Source organism: Dreissena polymorpha, chromosome 15 (genome assembly GCF_020536995.1).
Source record: "Dreissena polymorpha isolate Duluth1 chromosome 15, UMN_Dpol_1.0, whole genome shotgun sequence".
Classification (NCBI taxonomy): domain Eukaryota; kingdom Metazoa; phylum Mollusca; class Bivalvia; order Myida; family Dreissenidae; genus Dreissena; species Dreissena polymorpha.
Genome location: NC_068369.1, coordinates 14,027,169 through 14,046,016, shown reverse-complemented (window position 1 = coordinate 14,046,016; position 18,848 = coordinate 14,027,169). Strand labels below are relative to the sequence as shown.

Genomic DNA, 18,848 nt, shown 5'->3' with positions numbered 1-18,848 from the left:
TCTGCACTGAAAGGTATCATTTGTGTGTACCTAGCCTGTATCTGCACTGAAAGTATCATTGTGTGTACCTGCCTGTATCTGCACTGAAGGTATCAGTTGTGTGTAACCTAGCCTGTATCTGCACTGAAAGGTATCAGTTGTGTGTAACCTAGCCTGTATCTGCACTGAAAGTATCAGTTGTGTGTAACCTAGCCTGTATTCTGCACTGAATGGTATCAGTTGTGTGTAACTAGCCTGTATCTTCTGCACTGAAGGTATCATTTTGTGTGTAACCTAGCCTGTATCTGCACTGAATGGTATCATTTGTGTGTAACCTAGCCTGTTCTGCACTGAAAGCAATCGTAATACATCGGCTTATCTCGGATCCTCCGTAAGATAGGCCTCGTGGCTAACGGTCGCCATATTCCTTGTATTACTACTTTAACTACCCAAAAGGTTGTCAGTCTATTGTTCTGAGGCTGTATCATGCGCGTGGAACTAGCGCCAAACTTTTAAACCGAAACTTTGATATTAAGAGCACTATTCACGTTCATTTGTGTTGCTTTTGACCTATTATCCAAGTGATTTACGTTCCATTATTATTTAATCACCCCTATCATCCAATATTTTAAGATGAAATTACGGTGTTTACAAAACCAACCAAACCGAAAGTAAACTGGATGCATTACGTTTCGCGATGTAAACATTAATATTTGTTCAGTTTGAGGAACGAATCGATCATAGACGTTGGAATATTTATGCAATACAGACTATCATTGCCGATTGTAGTACTGGCTAAAAATACTTTTTATGACAGGTAATGTAAGAACGTTAATCAAAAAGTGACCATAAATCACTACAAATGTCTGGGTTGTTCATTAACCCATTTATGCCCAGTGGACTCTCCCATCCTTCTAAATTGGATCAATTTATTTCAAAAGTAGGGGTGTCTGGTATATTTATTTCTATATTTAGAATATTTCTTACAGAAATTTCTTTAGCACACAGCGCAGACCCAGATGAGACGCCAGCATTATGCGGCGTCTCATCTGGGTCTACGCTGTTTGCAATGTCCTTTTTTTCAGGACGCTAGGCATGAATGGGTTAATATAATTAATGCACGTTTCTGATCTAATTGCCTGTATCTAGTTGTAATTACCATGATATTGATAAAATTAAAACGTTTTTTTCATAAATTAACATTACATGTTTTATTTTTATCATTTAGGGAGTATATAATTGTATCATTATCATCATAAATATTCTGTAAATGATCTAAAATTTTCATGATTACTTTAAAGTAGAATTTTTACATTTTACTCATTAGTTTTAATGAATTTGCACATTTGCTTGATTCAAAATAAAATGTATTAATAAGGGTTTCAGTTGTTAGTTTTAACCCATTTTTAGTTCGATTAAATTTAAAGTACTAACTACGTACATGTATGTAAAATGCTCTTGAGTTCGTTCCTGGGCCTGAACCAGTACTTGGGGGGGTTTCTTGGAGATTTCTTAAGAATGCTCCCACACTGGGGATCAAACCAGTGACCTCCAGATCATTAGGTGGACACCACATCCATTACAAATCAGCGACCTTTAATTATAAATTACTTTAGTATTGCAGCATTATATAATGTAAAGTTGCTACATATTTTTGGAAAATGATTAATGTGCAGTACTAAATAAATCTAAATGCATACAATTTTAATTGTGTATATTGTGTGATTATTAGTTACAAATTCCCTTTTTACAGGTATAACTGGATTATGAAAGACTGATAAACATAAAATTGACAACTCATCTCCCCAACGATACTTTGTGTGGCTCATTCTCAGAACAAACCCATAGTCAGTGAGAAAACTACAGTGTACAAAGGACCACTTGATTGTGACAATTATGGGCTGACCAAGCAAATGTTAATCATTTAAAATAAAGAAAACTTCCAGTTCAATATAAATTTAATACCAATTATGACATTGGCCAACACAGAAAATAATTATAAGGTTGATTTTCCCAAAATTGACTGTTACAATTGGATACTGTTTTAAGCTTCACTCTACTTTGTCTGAAAATAAAAGTCCTAAATGATGTAATAGAAACATACATATTTAATTTTAGTTTTACAAGGATATATATATACATACATATATTATAATATCTTTTTATCAATGGTCAATCAATTTAAGTTTAACTAATATATACATACACATTTTATACATGTGTATGCTTTGATTTTTTCTATTGAAGCCAAATTAATATCCCATTAGATAGATAGATAATATCACAGCAGTATTCCTATTTTGTCTGCAAGTACTGCAGAAATCATGGATTATTATTTTACTGAGTCAGCCTTAATCTTTATATTATAATTGTTAAAACAGATTAAGATGTGCATTATACAATTGAGGATGCATCAAGATTAAAAAATGGTACATGTATAAATTAATAAAGAATCAATAACAATCAAAAACTGTGCATTTTTTTCAGTATTGTGTGAAAGGATTTGAAGATAATGATGTGTTTTTGAAATATGATTTATGTGAATTTGAATAAATATATAAAATTTAGTGATTTCTCAGACAAAAACTGTTAATTACATACCGGTACTAAAGTATTCAGAATGTATTATTGAAATATTCATTCGAATTTTTTAGTACAAAAAGCACTTTTCCCTGGCATTTGTATTTATAGTAATTGCATATTTTATAATTCTGACAGCATTTATAAACTGTGTTAATGCAAGCATGAACACGGTTTTATTTTTTTAGTATTTAAACAACAGGGCCATGATGGCCCTGTATCATCCCTCCACTGCTGAAAAAAAGGCTGAAACAAATTTCTCTGCATGTGCAAATACTTAAATATAGGCCCTATTTAAGCACATGTACACTTTTGTGACCTTCTGGGCTGGGTCAAATTTAACCCCAGGGGCATAATTTGAGAAAAACTTTGAAGAGGACTACTATATCTCACTACATACAAAATGTGGTAGCCCTAGAGTTAAGGACAAGAATATTTTTAAGTTTCACAAAATAAGCAAGATATAAGCGTATATAATGTTCAATTTTGTGACATGCGGGTCAGGATCAAATTTGACCCAAAGGGCATAATTTTGAACAAACTTGGTAGAGGACTATAAGATGTTACTGCATACCAAATTTTGGTAGCCATAGTCAAAATGGTTTTTCGACAAGAAGATTTTTAAAGATTTCACAAAATAGGCGCTTAAAAGCGTTTATTCAATTTTGTGACCCCCGGGCAGGGTCAAAGTTGACCCCAGAGGCATTATTTGAACAAATTTGGTAGAGATTTATTAGATGTCACTACATTCCAAATTTGGTAGCCCTAGGCCCAATAGTTAATGGACAACAAGATTTTTAAAGTTTCAGAAAATAGGCCCCATATAAGCGTATGTTCAGTTTTGTGACCCCGGGCAGGTCAAATTTTACCCAAGGGGCATAATTTGAACAAACTTGGTAGAAAACTATAACAGGTCACTAATAGCCAAATTTGGTAGCCCTATGCCTTATGGTTAAGGACAAGAAGAGTTTTAAAATTTTCACAAAATAGGCACTATATAAGCATATAATTGATTTTGTGGCCCCCCGGGGCAGGGTCAAATTAACCCCTGGGCATAATTTGAACAAACTAGGTAGAGGACTATACAATGTCACTACATACCAAATTGTGTAGCCCTAGGCCTAATGGTTATGGAAAAGATTTTTTTTAAGTTATCACAAAATAGGCATTATATAAGCATATGTTCAATTTTGTGACCCCCGGGGCAGGGGTCAAATTTGACCCTAGGGATGAAATTTGAACAAATTTGGTAGAGGACTAGTAGATGTCACTATATACCAAATTTGATAGCCCTAGGCCGGATTGTTATTGACAAGAAATTTTTGAAGTTTTCACAAAATAGACCTTATATAAGCATATGTTCAATATTGTGACCCTCGGGGCAGGGTCAAACTTGACCCCAGGGGCATAATTTGAACAAACTTGGTAGAGGACTATAAGATGCCACTACATACCAAATTTGGTAGCCCTAGGCCCAATGGTTATGGACAAGAAGATTTGTAAAGTTTTCACAAAAATATACCCTATATAAGCATATGTTCAATTTTGTGACCCCCGGGGCAGGGTCAAATTTGACCCCAGGGGTATAATTTGAACAAATTTGGTAGAGGACTATTAGATGTCTCTACATACCAAATTTGATAGCCCTAGGCCCAATGGTTATGGACGGGAGATTTTGAAAGTTTTCACAAAATAGGGCCTTATTTAAGCAAATTTTTCAATTTTGTGACCCCCAGGGCAGAGTCAAATTTGACCCCAGGGGCATAATTTGAACAAATTTGAAAGAGGTACACCCCAGGAACATTCCTAAGAAATTTCATCAGAATTGGACCAGTTGTTTAGGAGAAGATGTTTAACCCTTACAGTGCGGGAACCGAGTTGTGAAGGCCTTTGCAAACAGTTTGGATCCAGATGAGACGCCACAGAACGTGGCGTCTCATCTGGATCCAAACTGTTTGCTATTCTGATAGTATTCTTTGAAAAAAAAATCGAAGAAAATGCTAATTTTAGAAATTCAGCAGACGACATTTAAGCAGACGACAAATTTCCCAGCATGCAAAGGGTTAAAGGAAAAGTTTATGCATGGATGCACGATGGACACAGGACCTTTGGCCAGTGGAGCTAAAAATCAAATTAAACATTTAGTTTGATTTAAAATCAGTTTTTATATGCAAGTGTCTATTTCACGTATAAATTAAAACAGCATATTATTCATTATTGAAAAGATTATTCCAAGCTTGATGTCATATTTCAACTTTGCATAGTGTAGTTAATTGAACATTGTATTGAACTGTATGGGCAGCTATATTTTTTAATTTATGTATGTTGTATTATACAAAATGCATTATTTCTACCACAGTAGACCATATAAGGCCTACTGCTACTTAATAGGCACTGGTATGACTTTGACACAGTTTTTGATGCTCATACAAAACTTTAATTATTACTACACTTTAGTATATTAAATATTTTCAAGTTTTTGTTCAGCATTTTTTGCAAAAGAAAAGAGTGTCTTAATGCATTTGAAAATATACTTAAAACAACTAAAAAATTTTTAACATACCTTTTTCCTGGTAAAGTGTATTTGGGATGATAAAAAATACACTTGAAGAGTATTATGCTGGAAAAAGGCAGAAAAAAAATACATTGTTTCTGTTAGAAGTGTGTCTTGTCTGCAGTTTTAAGTGTATTAAATGCACATCAAATGCAGATAAATACAATGCCAATACTGTTACATGTATTGTAATGGACATAAAATGCACTTGTTCTTGTAATTAAATGCTTTAGTGAATTGAAATAACCTTTTATAACGTTTTAACAATTAATAATACCTTTTTATATAATTTTATTTTGAAGTGTGACACTTAAATGATTTTTGCACCACTAGTAAGAGATATAATTTGTGCTCATAATGCTTTATCATTACACTACATAATATCATTTGTTGTATAAAAATTACCCGTAAAAGTCATGTGAAAGCTCAAGAGATCAATAGCAGCGTGCTATACCCTGCTCCTTTTTACATGACTTGATGGTATTTAGTCCCCAATTCTACATGGCTAAGGGAAAATTAATGTGCAGATTTGACAAATAAGTCTTAACTGGGATCCAATAGGCAGACTTTCATATTACTTGTATTTAATTTAAATCATGATCTGAATTGCTCTTGGCAAATCTTTGTTGGTCACAGTATTCAACTGAATTTTGTTCACTTTGTAGTGATTATATTTTCTATATTTATCAGACAACATCTTTCTTCAAAAGTTTAACATGATTGCTTGGTTAATTTAGAAACAAGATCAATGCATCATAACATAAAATGAAAAAATGTGTAATAGTAAAAATGGCAGCAAAAAGCACTAGATTATCTGCCTTAAATCTGAGACGATATGTTGATGTATTGGAATTTCTCATAAATAATGTGCTCCATAGTTGTATAATCGTATAGTCGCATGCATGAGTGGTGTCAATGTCACAATACCAATTAAAGCCTATAATTTACTAAAACAATTTGAAGTTTGATGTTAGTATTTTTCAAGATCTGTTATATATAATTATATATACATGTATATATATATATTGTTGAAAAGTTAACATGCAATAAGTTTACTGTAATTAAGTGACAAATAGTTTTACTGATTTGGTTGGATGCATATATGCAGATATATCATGGTTTGTGCAGAGGACAGTAGCAAAAAACAAGAGCTGTCTCCGTAGGATGACATACCCCCCCGATAAACGCTTTAATAGAAGTTATGAGCATTTTTCAAAACCTAAAAGCCGACCCTAAGTTCAAGGCCAAAGGGGTCAAAATTTGTGTGTGTATGGGAAGGCCTTGTACAAATACACATGCATACCAAATATGAATGTTACATCTGAAGCAACATAGAAGTTATGAGCATTTTTTCGAAACCTAAATGCAAAGTGTGACGGATAGACAGACGGACAGTGCGATCACTATATGCCCTCCTTTGGGGGCATAAAAATGTGTTTCACATTGTTTTGGTAAATTAGTAATGTAGTTAAAAGAACAGAATCATCAATTATAAAGTTATTGATTATAAAGTGTTGCTGGCATATTTGATGCATTCATCTAGCTATAAGAAGGTTCCTGTTTTATCCCCACTGGCACCGAGTGAGGGTTCTCAAAATCTTTAAACAATATGAATAACTACATGTACTGTAGGGTCGAGAGCCTTGTTGATATGGGGGCTAAACACCTGAAATCAAAGCGAGCCAGGTTAAAGGCCGAGGCCAAATAAATAAACCAGAGGCCGCATGAGCCTGCTATACTCTGAACAAGTATTGTTTCTTCTCAGAAAACTGGCTTAGGTGTCTTACTAAGCTTTAGACTTTGAGTTTCAGTGCAATCAATCTAAAATAAATTGGTCAAATTAAATAATAATTTGTAAAAAATAAACATTCTGCACAAATTCAATTATTTACTTTACCTGTGTGCATGAATCATTTCAGTCTTGATGGTTAGTGAACTATGTCAAAAGCACCATATCTATGAAACACTTGTATTTTGAATAGTGCAATGTTCCACAGAAATGATGCTGATGATTATTCTACACGATGATGAATTATTAGATATATTTCTAAATTCTATTTCCACCAACAATTCGGTTATTCCACTACCAGTTCACATGCTTCATACACAGTTGAAAATAACACTATTTCACTCAACAACCGTGACACATACACTCAATTTTTCAACTTTTCGCAATTAAAATTGTCTTCTACTGTTATTGTTGTTGTTGTACTTTTGAAAGTAGTTCGAAAGATGGCGACCATTAACCCAGAGATTGATTTATGAAATAAATCGTCTGCTGATCCAGAGTGCACTGAAAGGTATCAGTTGTGTGTAACCTAGCCTGTATCTGCACTGAAAGGTATCAGTTGTGGCAGTAAGTCCACGCAGGCTTATCAGTGACAACACTTTCTGCTTTTAAAGGAGCTCTCCTCTAAGCAAAAAATCCAGTGTACTTTTCCAAATGAGCCTGTGCAGACTTATCTGAGACAACATGCATTAAGCCTAGTTTTCACAGAAAGAGGCTCAGTTTGGTTTCTGTTGTTACAGATGAATATGCCCTTGCGATTGGTTTGGGGGTAGGATTGGGTGGTGGTGTAATTTTCATCATCATCATTGTCGTCACCGCCGTATTCCTCTACCAGAGGTCACAGAGGATGGAAACAAAAAGGTATCTATGTCTAACTTAAATAATATGTGATATGAATATTAACAAACGAGTTCTCTATTTAGTAGGTTTCATTTTAAAGATTTGTGACTGGGATTTCTTTTACAGTATACAATTGAGAAATCATTAAATTTCATTAAAAGTGTGTGAAACCGGGTGAAAATCATGCATTTCATATTCTGATTAGTAATTTAGTATAATAATTATGATCCTCTTAAACAAATATGCATATAATACTTCACAGCATTCCTTCACTCAGTGGTATGATAGTTGCTCAGTAGGCCATTTCATTTTCGGCAAAATGTTAAGAAAAAGTTATGGTCAAAAGGGCATAAAACATAAATGATCAAACAATTATGTATGATGAAAAAAAGTCATCCGAGTAAAGGATGCCTATTGGTTGTGTGGCCAACTGGTCAAAGGTAACATTGATTTGACAGCATAGGCTAATCAGGGACACAAGTGCATTATGCCGAATATTCAAGAGCAAGGATCTGTCGACTAAGGGTTTTCTTCATGGTAATAGTTGTATACAAGATTGAATTTTTTTTAACACTAGCATGAAAACTTTGCTGAGTCAGGGTGAACACATATTTTACAAACATATTTTGTTATTTTACAGAGTGAAATGTTCAGACCATTTTCAAATGTTACAGACGTCCCACATATGTGCCAACATTTTCTGATGCCTCTAACCTGCCACTGAAGATCAACACTGGCGTCCCCAACCTGCTGGTTCCCTACACTGAAGAGGTGGAGTACTTACCACATGACCAGGTCTTCACATACGGTATGTACTCCATGGGTAATAAAGGTGTACTTAGGTGCTTACCTAGTGCATGAACACGACGAAAAAATAAGGATTTTACAATAATTATAAAGTTGGCTGTTAGTCTGTGAGCCTTTTGTAACCAGGGGGCTATGGCATAGTGGATATGGTGTCTGCTCAGTGACCACTGTTAGAACGTTCTTTAGATCTCCCCCAAAGACACCAAGTTCTGTTTCTACCCAGAAAATGGACCTTAGCAGTATCAATAAGCCTTAGGATTTCAATGCAATCAAGCTTAAATAAATAGGTTGAGCAATTATTGTAATAACTTAAGTACATTGCTTAATACACATTTTACTTTTAAAGTTAAAGGTAAAACACATTTATAGTATTTTTGTATGCAGCATTGTTATCATAATGTATTTCATGTTCCTTGTAGATAACACGTTCTACTACAACCAACCCACAGAGAGTGCAGTAAGTAAATGTTTCACACCTATAAGTCTCATATTTACAATCTCACTATGCTGGTGGTCTGACAAGTTGATGACAACTTTTAATAGTTTAAGGTTTAATAGTTGTATGACGCAAATATAAGACTTTACTTTTTACACCTTGATTATTTTACTTTATTAGATTATTCAGCTATTTACTTTGAACATGGTGCTTTAAATCATTATTAGATGTTGTGGCAATGCATGAACCAGGTCTGTAGTTTTAAGGTCATGGTCAAAATGTAATATAAAGTGTAAACTTTAACTTTCACATGTAATGTGTCTTGAGTTTTAAAAAGTAATTTAATTACCAATTTCATTTATCCCATGCAGCATTTGTGCATTGTCCTCAATAAACTCAAAATGAGAAATAAACAAGAATTTTGATACCTATCAAGTATTGTTCTATAAACTAAATGTGTTAATTCCTTTAACTGCACAATCTCATTTGTGATTGTATACAGTACACCCACTACGACACGTAACCCCAGCAAGGATCAACACTACCCAGTATGGACCAAGTAAGGGGGACAACTCTGCATGTTTGAAAGGCTATGTCACCTCGGTAACATTATCTCTTATGTGCCGACAGAATGAGAACATTGAGGAGAGTCCCTGTTGAAGATGAAATGGATTAAATCAGCTTAAAAATTCAGAAAATGAACTTTTTTTATTGTTGTCACTGTTGTTCAATATTATATATTTGTATTACAATCTTTTGAGTGTGCGCTTTTGATATAACTGTTAAAGTGATCTTCAAAATAGTGCTAATTTTTTGTCTAAGTATTATATCTATTGATCTATTACCCTATATACATGTCTGATAATATTTACATCCCTTGCAAAACATATTGAAATAAAACATTCAAGCATTATGAATTGTATATGATCTCACTCAAAAAAACATTACGAGATTAACAAAGGCTTGTCATATGTACAGGCAGCACAGGCTTAACCCTTTGCATGCTGGGAAATTTGTCATCTGCTAAAATGTCTTCTGCTGAATTTCTTAAATTAGCATTTTCTTCGATTTTTTTTCAAAGAATACTATCAGAATAGCAAACAGTTTGGATCCTGATGAGACGCCACGTTCTGTGGCGTCTCATCTGGATCCAAACTGTTTGCAAAGGCCTTCAAAATTCGGTTCCAGCACTGAAAGGGTTAAACGAAACTTTATGCATATGCATTAAAGCCTGTTTTCCCAGACCGAGGCACATAGCTTTTATTTCAAATGTAAATAATGTGGACTTCTATGAAAATGCAGATCTGTTAATTACATAAGCAGGAATATGCACGGTTAAAAGCTATGAGAAAAGTAAATGTACTGGTTTTAAGGTGTCCCTGTGCATATAAGCTCAACTGGGTAAGTCATCTTAACTATTAATTGTTTGCATTATGCAATAAAACCATGATGGATGATTTTGATCACTGAAATATGTATAAATTAACTAAATTTAACTTAATAAAATGCCCACCACAGTTGCAACACATTGTTTTCTGTGAAGAGTTTTTTAGCTCATCTATTTTTTGAAAAAAAATTATGAGCTATTGTCATCACCTTGGCGTCTGCGTTGGCGTCCGGTTAAGTTTTGCGTTTAGGTCCACTTTTCTCAGAAAGTATCAATGCTATTGCATTCAAACTTGGTACACTTACTTACTATCATGAGAGGACTGGGCAGGCAAAGTAAGATAACTCTGGCATGCAATTTGACAGAATTATGTGCCCTTTTTATACTTAAAAAATTGAAAATTTTGGTTAAGTTTTGTGTTTAGGTCCATTTTATTCCGTAAGTATCAAAGCTATTGCTTTCATACTTGCAACACTTACTAACTATCATAAGCGGACTGTGCAGGCAAAGTAATGTAACTCTGTCTGGCATTTTGACAGAATTATGTGCCCTTTTTATACTTGGAGAATTGAAAATTTGGTTAAGTTTTGTGTTTAGGTCCACTTTATTCCTACAGTATCAAAGCTATTGCTTTCATACTTGCAACACTTATTAACTATCATAAGGGGACTGTGCAGGCAAAGTTATGTAACTCTGACTTGCATTTGGACGGAATTATGGGTCCTTTATACTTAGAAAATTTGGTTAAGTTTTGTGTTTTGGTCCACTTTACCCCTAAAGTATCATAGATATTGCTTTCATACTTGGAACACTCGCAAATTATCATAAGGGTACAGTAAAAGGACAAGTTGCATAACTCTGGTTGTCATTTTTACGGAATTTGGCCCTTTTTTGACTTAGTAACTTTGAATATATGGTTAAATTTTGTGTTTCGATCCACATTACTTCTTAACTATAAAGGCTATTGCTTTCAAACTTCAAATACTTTCATGCTATCATGAGGTTCCTGTACCTGGCAAGTTGAATTTTACCTTGACCTTTGAATGACCTTGACTCTCAAGGTCAAATTATTAAATATTGCTAAAATTGCCATAACTTCTTTATTTATGATTAGATTTGATTGATACTTTGACAAAACTACTCTTACCTGACATACCACAATAGACTCCACCCAAACCATCCCCCGTGCCCTCCCCCCCCCCGAATCCCCCCCCCTATTTTTTTTTTTTTTTTTAAGATCATCTCACAAATGACCACCACACCCTCACACTATACCCCCCACCCCACCCTCCCAATTTTCTTTTTTTTTTGAAACAGTTAAAAAACACAAATTTTTATTTTTATTAATTTATGTTTGAACTACCGTCCAACCATCGCACCCAAGAATCCCCCCCCCTCCCCCCCCCCAACGAATCCCAACCCCCCCCCCTAATTTTTTTTCTTCTTTAAGATCATCTCACAAATGACCACCACACCCTCACACTATACCCCCCACCCCACCCTCCCAAATTTCTTTTTTTTTGAAACGGTTAAAAAACACAAATTTTTATTTTTATTAATTTATGTTTGAACTACCGTCCAACCATCGCACCCAAAAATCCCCCCCCCCTCTCCCCACCCGAATCCCACCCCCCCCTAATTTTTTTTTTTTTTTAAGATCATCTCACAAATGACCACCACACCCTCACACTATACCCCCCCCCTCATCCCACCCTCCCAAATTTCTTTTTTTTTGAAACGGTTAAAAAATACAAATTTTTATTTTTATTAATTTATGTTTGAACTACCGTCCAACCATCGCACCCAAAAATCCCCCCCCCCCTCTCCCCACCCGAATCCCACCCCCCCCTAATTTTTTTTTTTTTTTTTTAAGATCATCTCACAAATGACCACCACACCCTCACACTATACCCCCCCCCCCCCCACCCCACCCTCCCAAATTTCTTTTTTTTTTGAAACGGTTAAAAAACACAAATTTTTATTTTTATTAATTTATGTTTGAACTGTTTGAACCCCCCCCCCCCCCCCCCCCCCCGATTTTATTTTTTTTTCGCATTTTTGGAAAATAATGTAATAAATGTCCTCACCCCCACACTATACACTCCTCTTCACTCCACCCCTCCCTCCTTTGTGATTGAAAATGAGAATCCCTTCACCTTTAAAAAGAAAAACGATGAGCGGTCTGCACCCGCAAGGCGGTGCTCTTGTTTTAGAGTGCTTCATGACCTTTACTGTAGACCAAATGACCTGATTCCTGTGTAACACTGTGTGTAAGTTGACTTGGCGTAGTGGTTATAGTATTCACCTAGCAACAAGGAAGTCACCGGTTCAGGGAGTTCTTTGGATCTTTCACAAAGACACACAGTACTGGTTTTACCCAGGAAACAGACTCCAGAGCTTTTTAGGTTTCAATGCAATCAAACTAAAGTAAACAGTTTACAACTGGCCATGTGTGTGAATTCTACATTATTTAAACTGGGACAAGGTTATGCTTAAAACAAAGTGTTATGGTCGATTTGATCTTTGGCCTAGCAACCTACAACACTCTGAACATGAATGCCACATTTGAAGCTATTTTAAAAACCATCTGTCGGACAAAGTTAAGCTGTAGACAAGCATATTCCTGCTCCAAGCTGAACAAAAGGGTCGTTTCCAAACCTCCTCCTGTTTTAAAAGGGGAACAAAAAGCTTTAAGTTTTGTTTTATAAATAGCCAGTGAAAAATAGGCGTGCCATAAAGCGCTCACAAAAGCTTGGATTGAGCTCATTGTACTCAGGTAACAGATTGCTGTTTTTATATACAGCTATAACAATAACACTAGTGGCCATTAAACAATGTTTAATAATAAGATTATCAAACAAAGCTGAGGTGATACTCCATTTTAAGTAAAAACAAAAGAGGTGTTTTTCAGAAACACAATGCCCCCTATTGTGCCAATTTGAAATAATACTTCAATAAATCATTTGGCAGGTTTAGAAATTATTTCTCTTTTAAAGCTTATTACTTCCCTTGGATTGTATTTTTTGACTTTTGACCTCGAAAAATGACCTTGACCTTTCACCACTCAAAATGTGCAGCTTCATGAGATACACATGCATGCCAAATATCAAGTTGCTATCTTCAATATTGCAAAAGTTATCGCAAGTTTTGGGACAGTATGACAGACGGACAGCCCTAAAACAATATGCCCCCGATAATTCGATCTGGGGGCATAAAAAAATCATTACAAACTTCAGGTAAACAACAATAGGTATTAAGAGATAACAAAGTAACAGTTATAAAATGCTTTTTCTTGTCCCCTACCGGTTTCACGGGAGGGGACTTGTGGTTTGCGCTCTGTGCGTCTGTCTGTCTGTCACACTTTTCTGGATCCTGCTTTAACTTTCAAAGTTCTTCATATTTTTTCATGAAACTTGAAACATGAATAGATGGCAGTATGGATATTATGCACGTCATTACATTTGGTTCCTACATCAAAAATTATGGTTGCTATGGCAACAACAAAAATATAACAAAATCTGACAATGGTGGAGCCGGTAAGGGACATATATTGCTTGGCAATAGTCTTGTTTAAATTTAGTATGATACAAAACAAGAGGGCCATGATGTCCCTGAATCGCTCACCTGACTCATTAAGATCAGATGAAAACTATGACCTCTATTGTCTACACAATGTTTTTCTATGATTTGACCTAGTGACCTAGTTCCTGACTCTAGATGACCCAAATACAATTGCAATCCAGATTTCATCAAGATAAACATTCTGACCACAGTTCATAAATATTGGATGAAAACTGTGACCTCTATTGTCAACACAAGGTTTTTCTATTTATTTGACCTAGATTTTTACCCCAGATGACCCAAATACAATCCCACCCAGATTTCATCAAGAATTCCGACCAAATTTCATAAAGGTTGGATGAAAACTGTGATCTCTAATGTCTACACAAGGTTTTTCTATTATTTGACCTAGTGACCTAGTTTTTGACCCCAGATGACCCAAATAAAATCCCAACCCAGATTTCATCAAGATAAACATTCTGACCAAATTTCATAAAGATTGGATGAAAACTGTGACCTCTATTGTCTACAGAAGGTTGTTCTATTATTTGACCTAGTGACCTTGTTTTTGACCCCAGATGACCCAAATACAATCCCAAACCGGATTTCATCAAGTTACCTCTTGACTTGCGTAGAAAACAACAGTCCCTCAATTTCTGGGCCAGGGTTAAGTCTCGGCATGGTTCAAACCCCGTAAACAAACTTGTCGGGACTGGCACCTTCGTCAAGGGGAAAATACTTAAGCGTAAGCATGTCGCCCTACCTTTTGGTGCGAGTATTAGGACCCTGGTTGAGGATGCCGGTCTCGACAAGGTACATGTAGCAGACCTGAGGCCCTCCAAGGCCCCCCCCTGGACGCTTGGACCCATTGATGTTGACCTATCACTCTCTAATAAAATAACGAAAACTGACTTGCCACAACTCATCAAGTCAGAAGCTCTCTCTCTTATAGATAATATGTATGCTGAGCATCTAAAAATCTACACTGACGGCTCCAAATGCCCTAACTCTGGTTTGGTAGCCAACTCTTTTGTAATCCCTTCAAAAAACATTAGTAAAACGCACAGGCTCAGCAACAATCTCTCTATTTTTACAGCAGAACTTTTGGCAATTAAATTCTCTCTGTGCTGGATATTGGTCAATAAACCTACTAAAACTGCTATTTTATCAGACTCAATGTCATCTCTTGAGTCCATAAAAAAACAGAAATAGCAGATCTAGGCCTGATATTTTAGCTAGCATTTTGGAACTTCATCAACAGTGCCTAGATAAATCTTTAAAGGTCACATTAGTATGGTGTCCAGCACATGTCAACATCAGTGGGAATGAACAGGCCGACAGGGGGGCCAAAGAGGGCCTCTTGAGGGGGGCCGTAGATGTTGGGGAACCCCTGGCACCTTCTGAGATCTACTCCCTGACAAAGAAATTTGTTTTGGGCGAGTGGAATCTCCGGACCGACAATTTGTCTTCCCGTCGACATACTTTTACTAGACCTGCGAAAACCCTCAGGCAGCCTGACAGATACTCGGCAAGCATTGTGCTTGACAGAGCCATCACGCGCCTGAGGATGGGAACCACCCTATTACCCGGTGGCGCAGGAAAGTATGTCCTCGGTATAGACCCTGCATGTCCTAGGTGCCAGGAACCTCTCACTGCGCCCCACATGCTGCTACACAGTCCTAACCATAAGGCGCAGAGGGACCACCTTGAAGCTGCATTGCACTCCCATGGACTAGTTTTTAACCTTACCAACGTGCTAGACCCCAAGGGAGCAGCTAGGGGCCTGGTCTTCTCTGCCCTCGCCAAATACTTACTAGATTGTCAAATAACTGACAAAATCTAGGTCATTGGGGGAGGGAGAGCAGCCAACACCCACCTAATTATACAGTCTTGTGACTGTTTTCTTTTAAAAATGTGTAATCTCTGCACAAACCTGATGTAATCAAATAATTGTGTTGGATTTGTGTCGCTTTTACACAACCTTTATTTTAGTTTTTAATGGGTTTATTGTTCTACCCCGCCCTTTCTAAATCAGGCCAATGGCATTGACCTGGTCTCCTTTATTTTAATACATTTTTTATGAGAGCATGACGTTAGTCCACCATTTACATTTTTCAGTTTTTTAATATAATCATATTTTATGGCATTTCTTACTACAAGAAAGCACGAGGCTGTCCAGTAACCTGGGATTGTTGGCTGCATTGCACCCCCTCCCTTCCTCTTTGACACCCCACCCTTTCCCCTTCAAACTCGAAGAACCATGTCGGACTGGAGTGCACGGTGCAGGGCCTTATACCATTATAAACACCTATTTAGCCTTATCTAGGACAAAGTATTGTCGACCTTGCTGAAAGTACTAATCTTGTACCTTGGAGCACATTAAGGATTATTATAACTGCTATCTTGTGTAGCAATTTCCTTATTTTTGTGAAAACTGCTATTTTATGTAGCAAATTGCCTTAATTTTATTATTATTGCATTAACTCATGTTAAAATTGCTACTTTTATAGCAAATATCCTATTTTTTTATATTAAATTGCTATTTTATATAGCAAATTGCCTCGGTTTTACTGTCTAATTGTCATTTTGGATACCATATAAGGTACTTTAGTATTATTTCCTACAATGTTATCATCAGTATACTAATAATATTGGATAGATTAGAGCTTTTTGGGTTTATCTTAACGTATCTAGGTAATATTTGGTCTGTTTACCATTTTACATTTTACCATTATCAATTTTCCTTCAATAGTATACAAACTATTTTTCATTTACCGTGCACTCCCTCTGGTCCAGGGGAAACAACCATTGTAGACTTCATCATCACAATTACCTCCCTTAGTACAACTGAGTGACACCACCCCTGCTGGCTCTTCTTTTCCCCCACCCACATCGGCCTACACTTCCATAAAATCTCCTTCTTTCAACCCTCCAGGGTGGCAACATGTATTTTAAATATATAAATGCATATAGTCCTGTACATATTGTAAATAATGTACATCTTGTACAAATTTAGCTGTCTTTGTCTTATTTTTAACTGTAAAGTACATTGTCTTACCCTTAATTTTTATGTGGCCCTATGAAGGTGACCGTTTGGAGACACGTAAGTTATTGCCCTTAACATATAAGGGTTTATTACTAAACCCACTTTTAATTATTGTTTTAATGCCACTCTGGGGGGATCTCTCTTTTCCATAGCCCAATCCTCCTTAAGTTCCATACAGACAGGGTCTTATGTTGGAGCATTACGGCTATATTCCCTGTCTGCAAGTGTTCAACATTGAGCCACATACATAAACTTGTACTCATTAATTTTTTAACAACTGAATACTCAATTGCAATATTAATATATAATTGAGAGTTACACACTCTATGTGATATCATATATTGTCTTTTTTTTCCTTTCCTTCTCATATAATTGCATTTGCACATGCAACTTCACTCTACATTTGAGAGCTGTTAAATCAGGCTCTGGCATCCCTATTAATAAATGTTCTTAGATATAAACATATCTCTCTTATGATTAGATCTTGTTGTTTGGCGTTTAGTTTAAACTTTAAACATACACATAAAAATGGTACTTGACTATGCATGTAAACATGTTGTGGCAATGTTCAACCACTTTGTGATCTGGAAAACCCTCAAATATTATTATATTGTTACCCAAACATATTACACATCTGTGTATTCCTTTTTTCTATAATTAATATATTAAAATAGTCCTATTTGGATTCAAATTTTTAAACCACAGATCACAAAGTCTAAAGACTCCAACAAACCCATTGCAGTATATACTGAACAGTGGGTCTGGTAATGATGCTGCCACATACAACAGTATGTGTGTTTTCACCATCTTTACTTATAAAAATTGGGCTATTCTTTCTCTCTCTCCTCCGTAAAAAAAAACAATACAAAGAATAACATACAATAACAACATCATATGAATGATATAAATTAATAATAAGTACAGTAACGTAACAAAAACATAGTAATCTAATACTAAAAAACAACTCCAAGTTCTTTTGGATTAACTCTTTCTTGTTCTTTCATTTATATTTTTGCATATAAACCATTATTGTTTACTTTTTCTTAAAAGTACAAAGTCAGCCGTGGGAAAATCCATTTTAAAACAGATTGACCTACTGGCAATCCTTAATAAGAAATTTCGGCCAATCAGCGCCATCGTTATATAAGCGCATCAACCAATTAAAACGCCGCTTTTTAACCGCGTTAGGCCTATTCACTGTATAGCACTGCGTCTTTTTAACGCTTCATATAAAGGTTATATATTTTTAAACCAATAGATTTTTATTTAAGGCACCGCACCAACACTGCAAAGTTTTATATTTATACCAATGGTACAGCCCGGGCTGTCCATTTTATGGCCGTTTTCGGCTTTTTATGTAGAGTTCTATGTTAAGCAGTGTGCTCGGGCAATGGTTTTTAACCGAAGTCCCGAGGGTAAATAACCCCATTAGTCAGTCATCAAGATAAACATTTTGACCAAATTTCATCAAGATTGGATGCAAACTGTGACCTCTACTGTCTACACAAACAAATTGTTGACGGACGGACGCACGGACACACCCAGGCACGCACAACGGACGCCGGACATCACACGATCACATAAGCTCACCGTGTCACTTCATGACAGGTGACCTAAAAATATGTGTCGGAGATAAACATGAACAGTTGTGGTTAAAATCCCATAGAAACAAGGGCTGTTTGTAAAACATGCATGCCCCCCTATATGGGCTATAAGTTGTAGTAGCAGCCATTGTGTGAATACGTTTTTTGTCACTGTGAATGGTGGTGGTGGTGGTGTAGTAGTAGTAGTAGTAGTAGTAGTAGTAGTAGTAGTAGTAGTAGTAATAGTAGTTGTAGTAGTAGTAGTAGTAGACGTAGTAGTAGTAGT

General features: G+C 35.9%; 2 protein-coding genes across 2 annotated transcripts in view; both read left to right on the top strand.

The window, feature by feature from the left end:
* LOC127860908 (uncharacterized) overlaps nucleotides 1-10,505 on the top strand; it is a 345,694-nt gene extending 335,189 nt beyond the window's left edge. Inside the window, exon 99 of the mRNA XM_052399220.1 lies at nucleotides 9,488-10,505. Coding sequence (XP_052255180.1) covers nucleotides 9,488-9,508 — 21 coding nt within the window. The 3' untranslated portion in view covers nucleotides 9,509-10,505. The remainder of the gene's footprint in view (nucleotides 1-9,487) is intronic.
* Nucleotides 1-18,848, top strand: part of LOC127860750 (peroxisomal trans-2-enoyl-CoA reductase-like) — an 83,019-nt gene that overhangs the window by 37,610 nt on the left and 26,561 nt on the right. The gene's annotated exons all lie outside the window — the stretch shown is intronic.